At 40.3% G+C, this 15443-nt stretch overlaps 1 protein-coding gene across 2 annotated transcripts in view; it reads left to right on the top strand.

Moving 5' to 3' along the window:
* Positions 1-15443, top strand: part of IFT56 (intraflagellar transport 56) — a 39849-nt gene that overhangs the window by 13367 nt on the left and 11039 nt on the right. For both annotated transcript variants that reach the window (XM_023539178.2, XM_003420216.4), the window contains exons 7-14: positions 885-1056; positions 3520-3594; positions 5675-5777; positions 9968-10023; positions 11500-11553; positions 12550-12613; positions 14146-14234; positions 14408-14491. In XM_023539178.2, the coding sequence (XP_023394946.1) occupies positions 885-1056; positions 3520-3594; positions 5675-5777; positions 9968-10023; positions 11500-11553; positions 12550-12613; positions 14146-14234; positions 14408-14491 (697 nt within the window). The remainder of the gene's footprint in view (positions 1-884; positions 1057-3519; positions 3595-5674; positions 5778-9967; positions 10024-11499; positions 11554-12549; positions 12614-14145; positions 14235-14407; positions 14492-15443) is intronic.

The following is a 15443-nucleotide window of genomic DNA, read 5'->3' as shown; positions in this document are numbered from 1 at the left end:
CAAAATCACCTTTATTCTGTTAGTTTCTCCCGCACCTAGTTTGGCTGAGGACCCAGTGCCAGCATGTGCTCAAATCTGCATAGTCAGTGTTCTGGTGAGACCAGGAACCCCTCAGGTAGTGTCTAGATCACAGTTTCTCTACCTTTCTTTTCCATATTGTCCCTCGGAGGAACCTATTTAGACATTTTTCTCTAATTGTCCCCCATGAAATTTTGATACCACAAATACACAGTACATCTGTTTACATGGTGTATGTATGTGTATCTCTGCTTTACACATAAAATGAGTACAGTTTTTTCACATACCCCGCGCCCCCAGACCACTTTCACCCCTTTGAGGGTGACATTGTCCCTGCGGAGAGTGAATGAGCTACGTGTCAGTCTCAGTGTTGTGGACGCGGAGGTGATTTGCCGACAAAATTAGAAATTGACCGTCCTGAAGAAATAACATTCCAGCTTTACATCACTGACCACTTAGCCTCTCTCCTGCTCCCCAGACAATGCCATAGGCCTCCCTTCCCGGACCTTTGCTTTACCTTCACGGCCTCCACCTGTCACCTTCCTGGTCATCTAGCCCACCTGGCCTCTCTGGCCATCTGCCACGTGTTGTGTGCTTTTTTGTGTTTATGCTCATTCTAGCATATATTAGTTTTTTAGCATGAGCAGGTAGAAGCTGAAGTTTTCCCTTTCTTCTCTATTTGTCGTCTTTTACTCTATTTCTATTGGAACAGCAAAATACTACAATGAAAAAAGAGAAAAATTGCAGTGATTGTATCTTGCCTTTACTTTCCTGTCCATCTGAGCCATTGAAAAAAGTCTTTGTAGTTTGACAACACTTGTTGAAGTAGACTTAAACTGTTAACCCTTAATTCTTGCATTTAATAGGGAATACCTTGCCCTCAATGTTTATGTGGCCCTCTGTTACTACAAGTTGGATTATTATGATGTGTCTCAAGAAGTTCTGGCTGTTTACCTTCAGCAAATTCCTGATAGTACCATCGCTCTCAACCTGAAAGCCTGTAATCATTTTCGCCTTTACAACGGCAAAGCAGCTGAGGTAGTCATGTTTAACGCAGAGCTTTTAAAATACCATTTATTAGATTAAGGAACTTCTCTTGTGTTAGTTTGTTCAGAGTTTTTATAATGCTAAGATGTGAAATGTTAACAACATTATGCATTCTACATCTACTGAGATGATCATATAATTTTCTTTCAATCCGTTATTGTGGCAAGTAACACTGAGATATTTTCCATTGTTAAATTAACTTTGCATTGCCATGATACACCCAACTCGGTCATAGTGTAGTCTTCTTTTTACATATCACGGGACTCACTTCACTAATAGTTTATATAAGAGTTTTGCATCAATACTTACCAGTATTATTCTGTAATTTTGGTGGGGTTTTTTTTGGTATTGCTCATATCAGGTTTTAGTACAAAGATTATATTAGCCTCATAAAATGAGCTGGGGGAGGGTACCATATGTTTCTCTTGTCTGGAAGAATTTGTATAAGATTGGCATGATTTCGTCCTTAAATGTTTGGTAGAATTTACTAATAAAGCAATCTAGGCTTAGAAGGTTTTAAGTTACTAATTCAATTCCTTTAATGGTTATAGGACTAATTCATGTTTTCTCCTTTTTCGTGTGTCATTTCTGGTAGGTTGTATTTTTGTAGGAGTTTAACCATTTTATTTACATTTTCTATTTTTTTTAGTGTTTCAGAAAACCAACTTTTGGTTTTGTTAATACTCTCTTTTATATAAATGTTTTATTTTTGTTTTTGTATTTATGTTATTTCCTTCTGTTTTTTTCACTGTTTTGCTGTATAATTTTTTTCATCCTTAAAATGGATGCTTAACTTATTAATTTTCAGCCTTTCTTCTCTAAAATACCTTTTTTTTTTTTAACTTTTATTGAGCTTCAAGTGAACGTTTACAAATCAAGTCAGTCTGTCACATATAAGTTTACATACATCTTACTCCGTACTCCCACTTGCTCTCCCCCTTGAGTCAGCCCTTCCAGTCTCTCCTTTCGTGACAATTTTGCCAGCTTCCCACTCTCTCTATCCTCCCATCCCCCCTCCAGACATGAGATGCCAACACAATCTCAAGTGTCCACCTGACATAATTAGCTCACTCTTCATCAGCATCTCTCTCCCACCCACTGTCCAATTCCTTTCATGTCTGATGAGTTGTCTTCAGGGATGGTTCCTGTCCTGTGCCAACAGAAGGTCTGGGGACCATGGCCGCCGGGATTCCTCTAGTCTCAGTCAGACCATTAAGTATGGTCTTTTTATGAGAATTTGGGGTCTGCATCCCACTGATCTTCTGCTCCCTCAGGGGTTCTCTGTTGTGCTCCCTGTCAGGGCAGTCATCGATTGTGGCCGGGCACCAACTAGTTCTTCTGGTCTCAGGATGATGTAGGTCTCTAGTTCATGTGGCCCTTTCTGTCTCTTGGGCTCTTAGTTGTCGTGTGGCCTTGGTGTTCTTCATTCTCCTTTGCTCCAGGTGGGTTGAGACCAATTGATGCATCTTAGATGGCCGCTTGTTAGCATTTAAGACCCCAGACGCCACATTTCAAAGTGGGATGCAGAATGTTTTCATAATAGAATTATCTAAAATACCTTTTAAGATGATAAATTTTTCTCTAACTGTTGATTTAGCTGCATTCCAAGTTTGAGCGTCCAGTATAACGTCTAATTTCTAATATGAGTTCTTATTTTGTGTTAATTAGAAATATGCATGCTAATTTTCACATACATGGAGAATTTTCCAATTATCTTTTTGCTAATGATTTATAGTATAATTGCATTATAGTCTGAGAGCATATTCTGTATGATTTTATTCCTTTGATATTTTTTGAAACTTGATTTATAGCTCCAGTATATGGTCAGTGTTTCTAAGCTTTCTGTGTATGCTTGAATAGAAGGCATGCTTTGAAGATACTAGTGCAAAATTTCTTATGCGTTGATGAAGTCAAGTTAATTTTTTATGATGCGTAAAAACTTCTGTAAGTTATTAATTTTGTGAAGTTTGCTCAATGTCAGTTACTTAGAGAGGTGTGTTCAAATCTCCCTCTATAATTGTGAATTTGTCTGTTTCTCCTAGTTCTTTGCATTTTTGCTTTATGTATCTTTGAGCATGGTTTTAGGTATATAATTTTAAATTGTTACACCCTCCTGGTGAATTGAAGCTTTTATCAGGATCCTTTTTTCTCTAATTATACTTTTGTCTTAAAGATATTTTAGATGTCGTTAATGTGGTTATATCAGTTGTCTTTTGGTTTGCATTTTTAGGGTTTTTGTTTTGTTTCTTTTTTTTTTACCATTCTTTTACTTTCAGCCTCTTTAAGTGTGTCTCTTGTGAAATGTACTTGGATTTTGTTTATTTATCCTGTCTGTCATGAGAATCAAATGAAATAGCACGTTAATTCTTTGTAAACTTTAAAGTATTGTGCAGCTGTGTGGCATAAGAACTATGCAATTACCATTTTCATAAGCCTTTCCTTTTTCAATTTCAGGCAGAACTCAAAAGCTTGATGGACAATGCTTCCTCTTCCTTTGAGTTTGCTAAGGAACTCATCAAGCACAATCTGGTGAATAACAGATTCCAGTTTCTTCACTGACTTGAGTCCTAGCCTGCTTTGGTACCTCCCGGCAGTTAGGAGGGTGAATAAAGGGAGCTAGCCAGCAGATAGCGCTCTAGCCAGGGAACTCCCTGCTGTGGAGGAGAGAAGATGGGTTTAAGATAGAATTCCTTTCCTCAAGGAAATGCTTATTGGGAGGACAGTAATACATACATGAAGTGTTTAAAAGAAGCACAAAAAAGACACAGAGGTTAGGATTTACAGCACATATTTTGGGTGGACACAATTCAATCCGTAACAGTGGACATTTTCATTTTTCCTTTTGTAATACTGTAGTTTTTTTCCCCAGTGAACGCATACGACTATTACAAATTTTAAAAATCTGGAAAATATTGAGGCAATGAAAATCTTGCTCAGAGTATAGACTTTCAAAGTTAACGTGAGGTCAAAATCATGCACTAGCTTGGTAGCTTTGGGCAGGTCACTTGACGTTGCTGAGTCTCAGGGCCTCGTGTATGAGAGGGGGAAATCACAGCACCGACCTTATTTCTCTGTGAGGGGTAAATGAGGTAACGGGTAGAAGGCGCTTCTTTGCCCAGTGCCTAGCTCGTAGGAAGCATTTGGTGAGTGGTGTAGTCCTCACTGCCATCCTGTGGCCTCACTCAGAGCTGCATATGTGGAGCAAGAGGACTGAGGACAACTGTGGGATTTGGGCTGACGGGGGTGATTTGTGACTTCTGAGAGTGTGTTTACTGGTGTGCTGAGAGCAGAAGCCCATTTTCTGGGGGTCAGGGAGCGAGGACGAGAAGAAAGGAGAAACGGTTAGCCACATATTTTAGAAGTGTGGCTCTGAAAGAAAGAAGAAAAATAGGGGCACTTTGCAGAGGGAACAGCAGGACCAAGTGGAAACTCTTTCAAGAGAACCAAAATCTTTACGTAGGGTTAAAGTTGAGAAGAAGGGACCAGGGCTTCAGGAGGCTTGAGTAGGCCATGGTTCAGGGAGAGCCAAGGTGCTGACGAAGTTAGAGGTCATGAGGTCAAGGGGACAGAGAAAGGACTTAATCTTGGCAGAAGGGAACATTTCAGATAAGGAAGAACAACAAGAACAACAAAAAGTTGAGCAAGTTGATGTTTGAGGTAGGAAGAGGAGGCGAGATAGTTCATGCCTGAGGCCTTGATTTCTGTAATTTATTTGTGAGGTCACCGCAGCGCCTGTTACAGTACCAGCTACGGAGTAGGCTCCAATGAGTATTTACTGAATTAATGAAATGACATACTATCTGCTATGTTAACTCATTCAAATCCTCAGAATAGCCCTGAAAAGAAGACGTTACTTATGCTGTTTAGAGAAAGCAGGCTCAGGAAGGTTATGTAAATTCCTTTATGGAGTTTTTAATGTAGAATATGTATCTAGAAAAAGTTCCATCAGTTGCTGGGTACCATAAACAAGTTTCCTGCAGTTGTTACGAGGAGAAAGGAAAGGTCTGCAATGAAAGTGATGTTTTCGCTCTGTTGCTTACAGCTGTTGTAATTTAGGTAAGGCTGACCTTCAGTGAGGTCAAGGCCACGTACGTATATAAATTTCCCAAAATATATTCGCTCTTTCAAAAAATATCACAGCGCCTACTGTACTGGTCACACATCTAGGGGTTACGCGTATACACAGTGACTACAAAGTCCCCTGTCACGTCGGGCTTTATGCGGTGTGTGTAACCGATAAACAGATAAAGAAATACGAAAAGGAATGTAGTGATAAGTGTTATGAATAAAAATAAAGACGATGCCATAGAGAGTAATAGTGGAGGTAGGTTTTAGATAGGGTGAAAAAGAAATATTTAAATATTTCAGGGCTGTTAAGAAAAATCAAAAGTAGAGGAGAGGGAAAGAAGAGAGGGGCTAAGAAGCACAGGAGATAGTTTGACAGTAGAGAAGTCAGCAAATGATGAAAGCTGTCAAGACGCGTTTGATTCCCAGAGGTGTGTTAGCTGGATGTCATGCTCCTAGTTATCTGCGGCAGCTCCTTTAAGCATTTCCACTGATAAGTACGTGCCTAATTATTGCCATAATCACACAGTTTCTCTCTCTCTAGGTTGTTTTCCGGGGAGGTGAAGGGGCTTTGCAGGTTTTGCCCCCACTGGTTGATGTCATTCCTGAAGCAAGGCTAAACTTAGTGATTTACTACCTTCGCCAAGGTAAGAAAAGGCTAAACTTAGTGACTTACTACCTTCGCCAAGGTAAGAAAAGCTTTCTGGGTTTTACTTGTAACCAGAGGTTTTAGAACATCTGATCTCTGAGTGGAGCCCTGGTGGCAAATGGAGCCCTGGTGGCTCAGGGGTTAAGAGCTTGGCTGCTAACCGAAAGGTTAGTAGTTCAAATCCATCAGCTACTCCTTGGAAACCCTATGGGGCAGTTCTACTCTGTCCTGCAGGGTTACTACGAGTCAGAATTGACTCTATGCAACAGGTTTGGGTTTTTTGGAATCTCTGACTAGGGGCCCTGGTGTTGCAGTTGTTAAGAGCTCAAAACTGCTACCTGAAAGGTTGACAGTTTAAACTCACTAACTGCTCCAGGGGAGAAAGATATGACAGCCTACTTCCATAAAGATTTACAGCCTTGGAAACCCTATGGGGCAGTTCTACTCTATCCTGTAGGGTCACTATGGGTCAGAATTGACCCTATGCAACAGGTCTTTGTTTGGTTTTAATCTCTAAATAAGTAGCCCTAGTGGTACAACGGTTAAGCACCTCATTGCTAACTAAAAGTTGTCAATCTGAACCTACCCAGTAGCTCCATGGGAGAAAGACCTGGTGATCTGCTTCTATAAAGATTATAGCCTAGAAAACCCTTCGGGGCAGTTCTACTCTGTCCTGTAGGGTTGCTATGTGTCAGAATCGACTCAAAGGCAATGGGTTTTGGTTCCATATTTGCATCAGGTTCACGGGACAGAACAAATTCAGTAGTGCTTATTTTTTGTACCTTTACTCTTTATCCTCTTTTCTGCTTCCAACCTTCTTCTCCCTCATTCTGGTTTTCATTTTTCCTCTGGTTTTCCAGTCCTTTGCTCTCTACCCCTCTTCTCTTTCAGTTTTCCCTGCCGATCCATTCAGCTTCTTCATTCTTTTCCTGGTTCTCCCTTATGTATAATGTACATCCCACTTTGGTTTTTTTTTTAATCATTAATATGTTTTTATTTGCTCTGATTTCCTTCCTGTTTCTCTGTACCTGTGGCCTCTTATGAGAAAAGTTACGATTCAAAGAGAATTGATAGTTATTGCCCCTAAGTAAGGTTAAAATTGCTAGTTACATCCCTAAACGGTCCTTTATTGTATGGTTATGGGCCCAGGGAAGTAACTGCCATGTGTCTGTGAGACACTCTTGTCAGGGACTGTCGACTCACAGCATGGGGGACCACAGGCTCACAGTGTGGACCTTTGTAGGTGCATGGTAGAAACTACCAGAAAACATATTCCTCATCAAGGGAAATGCAAGTGTTTAGTAAAATAAGAACTTGAACTTGCAAAGTTCTCTCTCTGAGATAGGTGTATAAGGAAAAAGAAATATGCTTTTGAACAAGAATTTAAAAAATAGCCTATATATTTTATAAATTAATGTTTATTATGAAGTTTTTCAAACGTATACAAAAGTAAGGAAAATAGTGTAATCAGTACCCAAATACTCATGCCAGACTCTCCAGTTTTCAAGATATGGCCAGTCTTTTTCCATCCATCCCCCATTTTTTGTCTCTGAAATGTATTTTTTTTTTAATAGTATTTTACTGTGTTTTCCGTGTAAGTTTACATAGCAAATTAGATTTCCGTGTAATAATTTCTATACAAATTGTTTGGTGACATTGATTTCAGTTTTTACAATGTGTCAACATTCTGATTTATTTCGTTCTGGTTGTTTCATTTCCAGTAATCTAGTTTCCCTGCCCCCTTACATTCTCATCTGTGCTTTAAAATAGTTGTTGACCATTTGGCCTCATGCAGATGATTTTTTAAAGGCGTACCGTTTTCACAGATGATATTCTTTATTTTATGAGCCAATCTGTTATGTAGCTAAAAGGTGACCTCAGGGGATAGCTTCTGTTTTAAGGTTTAAAGAGTATCTCATGGCAATAGTCTCAGAGGTTCCTCTAGTCTCTACTCCTTTAGTAAGTGAGAATTTTTAAGAATTTGAGTTCTGCTCCAATTTTTTTTCCCCTTCTATGAGAATCCATCTATTGTGGCTGTGATCAGAATGGTAGGCAGTAGTAACCAGGCACCATCTAGTTCTTCTGATCTCAGGGTAGATGAGACCATGGTTTGTGTAGAGTGTTGGTCCTATCGAGCAGTTACTTCTCTGAGGCTTGCATTTCCTTCTTTTTTTTTTTTGCTCCAGATGAATAGAGACCAATAGTTGTATCTTAGATGGCTGTCCACAAGCTTTTAAGACCCCAGACACTACTCACTAAACTAGGATGAAGAACATAAACTTTATGAACTACATTATGTCAGTTGACTGAGCTGTCCCACAAGAGTATGGTCCTAAGGCTTCAAACCCAGAAAACCAATCCTGTGAGGTGTTTGGTTACATGTAAATATCCGTAACTGTGCCCCTGCATGGTTTATTATGTTGTTGTTGTTGTTGTTAGGTGCCGTCGGGTCGGTTCCGACTCATAGCGACCCTATGCACAACAGAACGAAACACTGCCTGGTCCTGAGCCGTCCTTACAATCATTGTTATGCTTGAGCTCATTGTTGCAGCCACTGTGTCAATCCACCTCGTTGAGCGTCTTCCTCTTTTCCACTGACCCTGTACTTTGCCAAGCATGATGTCCTTCTCCAGGCACTGATCCCTCCTGACAACACGTCCAAAGTATGTAACACGCAGTGTTGCCATTCTTGCCTCTAAGGAGCATTCTGGTTGTACCTCCTCCAAGACAGATGTGTTAGTTCTTTTGGCAGTCCATGGTATATTCAGTATTCTTCGCCAACACCACAATTCAAAGGCATCAGTTCTTCGGTCTTCCTTATTCATTGTCCAGCTTTCATATGCATATGATGCGATTGAAAATACCATGGCTTGGGTGATGTGCACCTTAGTCTTCAAGGTGACATCTTTGCTCTTCAATACTTTAAAGAGGCCCTTTGCAGCAGATTTGCCCAGTGCAATGCATCTTTTGATTTCTTGACTGCTGCTTCCATGGCTGTTGATTGTGGATCTGAGTAAAATGAAATCCTTGACAACTTCAATCTTTTCTCCATTTATGATGATGTTGCTCATTGGTCCAGTTGTGAGAATTTTTGTTTTCTTTATGTTGAGTGCAATACATACTGAAGGCTGTGGTCTTTGATCTTCATTAGTAAGAGCTTCAAGTCCTCTTGACTTTCAGCAGACAAAGTTGTGTCATCTGCATAATACAGGTTGTTAACGAGTCTTCCTCCGATCCTCATGCCCTGTTCTTATTCATTTAGTCCTGCTTCTCGTATTATTTGCTCAGCATACAGACTGAATAGATATGGTGAAAGAATACAACCCTGACGCACACCTTTCCTGACTTGAAACCAATCAGTATCCCCTTGTTCTGTCCAAACAACTGCCTCTTGATCTATGTAAAGGCTCCTCATGAGCACAATTAAGTGTTCTGGAATTCCCATTCTTCGCAATGTTATCCATAATTCGTCATGATCCACACAGTCTCATGCCTTTGCCTAGTCAATAACCATACACACATTTTTTGGTTGTTGTTAGTGTTGTAGCAGAATTATATTTGTCATGTCTTACCTGCTGACATGTTGTAAAGCAAATTCCAAACTAATTGCCATTTCACTTCTACACACTCTCTCACTCTCTCTCTCTCACACACACACATACACACACACACACACACACACACGTGTCTTTTTAAAAAGGTAATTTTTCTTTTATAACCCCAGTGCCATTATCACAGCCAACAAAGGTAACAATAATTCTTCTTTGGAGACCCTGGTGGTGTAGTGGTTAAGTGCTACGGCTGCTACCCAAAAGGTTGGCAGTTCGAATCTGCCAGGCTCTCCGTGGAAACTCTACAGGGCAGTCCTACTCTGTCTTGTCGTGTCGCTATGAGTCAGAATCGACTCGACGGCACTGGGTTTGGCTTTTTGGTTTTTGTGTAATACCCAGTTCATATTCTTGAACATTTTTGTAGGTGCCTCATGGCTTAATATGAGTTTTCTAAGGACATTTGGTTGTCTTTAGGATAAGTACTCAGTGTTGAACTTGATTGACAGCTAGAGGTCAGGTAAAAACATTGCATTTCCAGTGAGTGCTTGCATAGTGAAGGGGATTGTACCTTTTGGTACTTCTTCAGAGGAGTTTGCTAGACCGCAGACTACGTAACTACTTACTTCTCATATTTCAGATGATGTACAAGAAGCTTATAACTTAATTAAGGACCTGGAACCTACTACTCCACAGGTAACTGAGAATGTTTTATGATGTTTTTCCTAACCAAGTTTTACTGAAAGTCAGTAGACCTTCAGGAACGTAGGGAAAGGCGTGGCAGAGGAGATTCCTGCTTGTAGAACGCCAGGAAGGGCCCGAAATACTGACCTAGACTGCTGTGTTCCGGTGTGGTGGTGCTTTTGATGTGAGAGTGAATGTTCTGGACTTCTCGATGTTTTAAATTCCCTTCTTTGTGGTCATTTCGTCAAAAGGGTTGAGTTTGAAAATACTCAAATCTAGCATTTTGTTGAAACTAACAACTAGGTGCATGCAGCTAGTTCTTGACTTACGGCATATCCAAATGACCATGAAGTGTGCTTATGGCCATCGCGCTTACGACCATCTGGTTTTTGTTTCGTTCTTGGGTACTTCTTACCGTTAGTAATATCTACTACATACGGTGTTGCAGCATGTAATTTGCTGATGTTATCACTTGCATGCCAACCCCAAAGGCAAGTAAAGATAAGATTTATAAAGATACTGATAATAAAGGGCAATAATAATGAAAACTAAAAAAAAAAAAAATGAGGTATTTGTATTAGGTCAGAACTGACTTAGGACAGAGTCTTCGGAACGGAGCCCCCTTGTAAGTCGGGGACTAGCTGTATACTTATCTCACTAGGGTACTTGTCTGTAACTTGTCCTTCTCCCTTGCTGGACTGTTAACTCATTGCAGTCAGGGACTATGTCTGTGTTGTATGGCCAGCACTAAGTACAGCGCCTGGTACATAGTAGGTATTCCAGTTATTGAGTGAATGAATGAATGAAAAAGTTTCCAGGCCCCACGGGGTCTGGTCAGGCATATTTCTCAAGCATATTAAAAGCTGCAGCACCTTGCATGCTGTTCTTTTCCTGAGCCCTCCGCAATAAAATTAGCGCTCGCATAAAAATTGGGGGAACTGCTGAGGAGGATATTTATTAAAGACTTGAACCAAGTCAAAAAGATAAGCCCCAGTGTTCCAAAGGAGAGCCTTCCTTACACATGGGAAGCAGAGGATTTTTCTCTGAGGGAAGGGATCACCAGGAAGAGAAAATTATTATGTAATTGGCAGAGGAGAATAAGGCATATGATGTGGCCACAGGGAACGGCAGTGCTGATAAATGAGGTGATAAAAATTATTACTTAAACATTTTACTGTTGATTTTTCCCATTGGATTGGAATAAAACAAACCTTATCTCCTGGAAGTTTCCACTGTGTAATTTCTGCTTAAGAATGAGAATTTACAAACGTGGTGGATTCTGTTATATGGACACGTGCCTCCTGGGAATTAAAGGGAAAGTCTCCTAATTCTGTCATTTTATCCAGAGACAGAATAGAAAAAAGAGACTCTGGGTAACTTTAGCTAACACATACCAAGTATTACTGAGTTGACGCAAAGGTTTAGCACAAAAGATGCCTCATAGTCCTACATTCCTCTCAGATTAATCAGTGTTTTTCCATTTTCCAGGAGTATATCCTCAAAGGCGTGGTCAATGCAGCCCTGGGCCAGGAAATGGGGTCGGTGAGTCCTTGGTAGTCTATAGTTTGCAAAGTCACTGTGTGTGGAAAAGATCAAAATAAATACCAAGTGCAGTTGGCAGTAAGCTTACATATAGGCTCTTCTGCAGTTCCTTTCATTTGTCCACATCCCTCAATTCAGATGCCATCGTGAAAAGAATTGTATGTTTTCTGGAGACAAAAAAAAAAAGAGGAGAAGCATTGACTCTAAGAATTGCTGCCTTGTGTAAAAAGAACCTTACATCTGACAGCAGCGACAAATCATTGCACCGCTTCATTCTTTAATTGCAGGGCTTTTTTTGTCTAACCTCTGGCCTCTCTAAGCTATAATTTCATCATCTGTAAAATGGGGATAACCGTTTCTCTGGAAAAGTTTTTTATAAATATCAAAACACTGTCTAGAGATAAGCTCTTACTCATCTTGATATGCTGTATTAAGTTCTTTTTGGAACAAAACCCAAACGCATTGTCATTGAATCGATTCCGACTCATAGCGACCCTAGGATTGCCAGGGAGCAGCTGGTGGATTCGAACTGCTGACCTTTTGGTTAGCAGCGGAACTCTTAAATAAATCTTTTTATCTCCAGCTCAGTCCACAGTGCCCATACAGCCGATAGGCAGTAAATGGTTGCTGAGTACACAGTTTTATTTAATAAATATTCCTTGTTACAACGGTAGCTCCTACCGCAGGATCTGATGTATGAAAAAAGACCAGGAAATCTGTGTGGGATGAATGCGTTCACTAAGTAAAGGTACTGTTAGGATAGAATTGGGGGATTGGATTTCTTTTCATCTTTTCTGTCTGACCCTCAATTGGTTTTAATTTAGTTTCAGGTTATCAATTTCTAATTGCTTATGCTAATAAGAATTTGTATTGTTTTTATCAGCATTTAGCAAAGGTATATGTGAAATCTTGACAAATAGGTTAAAACCATCCAGTGTCATACAAATGAGATATTTTTGCCTTCTTCCTACATACCAGCTTGGCTTTGTCTTTCAGAGGGATCACATGAAGATTGCCCAGCAGTTCTTCCAGCTGGTGGGAGGGTCAGCTAGTGAATGCGGTAGGTCTGAAGTGTGTTGTTAGGAGTGTGGCTCGTGACTGGATCTGAGTGTGGATCTACTGAGCACGGGCACATCGCCAGGGTTCCCCTTACAAGGTGGAGGGTCAGGAATAGGACAGAAGATTGGAATGCACTCTCATCAGCGGCTCAGCTGCAGTGGGATGAGAGAATAAATACAGGAGAATGAATGTATTCTTCATGAGAGTTTTAAAATTTTGATTTAGACTTCAGTTTTAAATGTTTTTACTGATTTATCAGTATTTCTTTATGTATTAACATCTTGTCATGTTGAAGATATTTTTGTTTGGTGGATTTGCCTTTTGACTTTGCCCACAGTATTTTTTTCCTATATGAAAATATTGGAGCCCTGGTGGCGCAGTGGTTAAGATCTACGGCTGCTGACCCAAAGGTCAGCAGTTGAATCCACCAGCTGCTCCCTGGAAACTCTGTGGGGCAGTTCTACTCTGTCCTGTAAGGGTTGCTGTTTTATTTGGTTAAGTGTGTCTTTTCTATAATGGTTTCTTATGTGGGAATCAAGCTCAGAAAGTGCTTCCATACCTCACAGTTATGTAATATTCACCTCTATTTTCCACTTGTAGTCTTGTGGTTTCAGTTTTATTATTAAAATATGGGTTTCATCAATCAAGATCCCGGGAAAGGTTTGAGAACGGGCTGTATAAGGGCTGATAGCCAGCCAGTATGAGCAGCCGTGGCTGCCTGTGGTAGTTGTCTGTGGCTAACATTTATTCTGATGCATCAGAGTTTGTGCTGAACTGGTTGTTAAATATTTTTATCACCCCCTCAATATTCATTTTCTTGCAAATGTTCGGCCAACGCTGTTAATATTTTCCTCCATTTCATTCATTCATTCATGCAACGAAAATTTATTGAGGTGATGGGAATACAGCAATGAGCAAAACAAACAAAACCCCACTTTGCGGAGCTTCCAGTCTTGTGAGGACAGACAAGCAATAAACATGATAAATAAATAGACTATATAGTTTTCCAGACTGTGATAAGTGCTGTGGAAAAAAATTGAACAGGGTAAGGGAGATAGAGTGTGCCGTCGCTAAGGGTAATCCTCTACTGCCTCGAGTGAGAATTTGATGTCAGACACAAGCTGGGTCAGGGTCAGGTGGTTCCAGGCAGATTATTTCTACACTTAAGATTGGAAGTGCTGGGTTGTCCCAGGCAGGTGATGATGGAAGCCCAGCCACATCAGCTGAGTGAGCAGGTGCTGGAGCTGGACAGGAGAATCAAAGCCCCGGAGAATGACCCAGGAATCCTACAGCCAGTGTACCTGCAGGGCCTTGCTCCCCTGGGGCTCTGGGAGCTGGCCCCGGGAAGATGATTGGTCACTGAGAATACCCTGACTCCAGTATGCTGAATCCTCGCCCACCAAACAGAGACTGTAATTTCAGAATCTAGAAGGATGGGCTGGGATACATTCCTATCTCTACATTATAAAATAGCTCAGCTAAAGAGAGCTTTTAGTTACGAACATACATGGTTTCTTTTCCCCTCCATTTCAGACACGATACCAGGGAGGCAGTGCATGGCTTCCTGTTTCTTCCTGCTGAAGCAATTTGATGACGTCTTGATTTATCTCAACTCGTTTAAGGTCAGTCGCTTATATGTAACGTAAGGTGTTCTCAAAACTGGCCCTGTTTCTGTGTGGAATTAGTGGCATCAGTTAATTCCTTAACATTATTTCTTTGTTTATCTGGTGTAACTGATGTCTTTATGTTTTATATGTTAATGCTGAATGTGACCTGTTTGGGGGCTGTTTTTCAGAGTTACTTCTACAATGATGACATCTTTAACTTTAATTATGCACAAGCCAAAGCTGCAACAGGCAATACCAGCGAGGGTGAGGAGGTGGGTACCTGCTTTTGAAAGCATCTGCGTGATTCTGTCTGAAAACGTCCTTGCTTGTTGTTTTCTCACTGAAATAAAATGGTCAAGGGTAAAGGATTATTAAAGATTCCTTTGTTTTTAGGTCACATTAAAAAGCACAATGTGAGTAGACATACAGATTTCATCACCCTGTTAATCACACTGCATGTCTTCCCTTTTTTTGGTAAGTTTTACAGAAGTATAAGATACATGCAGAAAAGTGTCTGAATCATAAGTGTATAGCATAATGAACTCTCATGGAGTGAGCCTACCCGTATCATCAGTGCCCAGATCGTGGGACAGAGTGTTAGCAGAACCCTGTTTCTATTGCTCTTCCATTCTCCTTTTGAGTGACGACTCCTTCCCAAAAGGCTGACCACCATCCTGACTTCTAACTCCATAGATTGATTTGTCTGAATTTGAAATTTATGTATATGAAATCATACCACACATATATAACTTCTTTGGTTCAACATTATATTTGTGAGATTCGTCCATGATGAAAGTCATCCATGTTGTTGCTTGTAGCTCTTTTTCATTCATTCTCATCACTGTATAGTTTTCCACAGTTTTAATCCATTCTTCTATAAACTGACATTTGTATTATTTCTGATTTGGGGCTATTGGAAATACTACTACTATGAACATTCTTGTACATGTCTTTTGGTGAACTTATATATGCGTTCCTATTGGCATAAAACTAGAAAAGGAATATGCTCGATACCCAGTTGCTGGGTTGTGTGGCACGTGTATGTTCAGTTTCAGTTGATGTGGCCAAATAGTTTTCCAAAGTGGCTGAACCAGCTCACACAATACCAGCAGGGTATGAGTTCCAATCACTCCACATTCTTGTCAACACTTTGTATTGTCTGTGTTTTCATTTGAGCCATTCTGGTGGATGTATAAAGGTCTTATGTTACAGATTTAAATTTAA

The sequence above is a fragment of the Loxodonta africana genome, chromosome 8, assembly GCF_030014295.1.
Source record: "Loxodonta africana isolate mLoxAfr1 chromosome 8, mLoxAfr1.hap2, whole genome shotgun sequence".
Lineage (NCBI taxonomy): Eukaryota > Metazoa > Chordata > Mammalia > Proboscidea > Elephantidae > Loxodonta > Loxodonta africana.
This window is presented reverse-complemented; position numbering and strand designations above follow the sequence as displayed.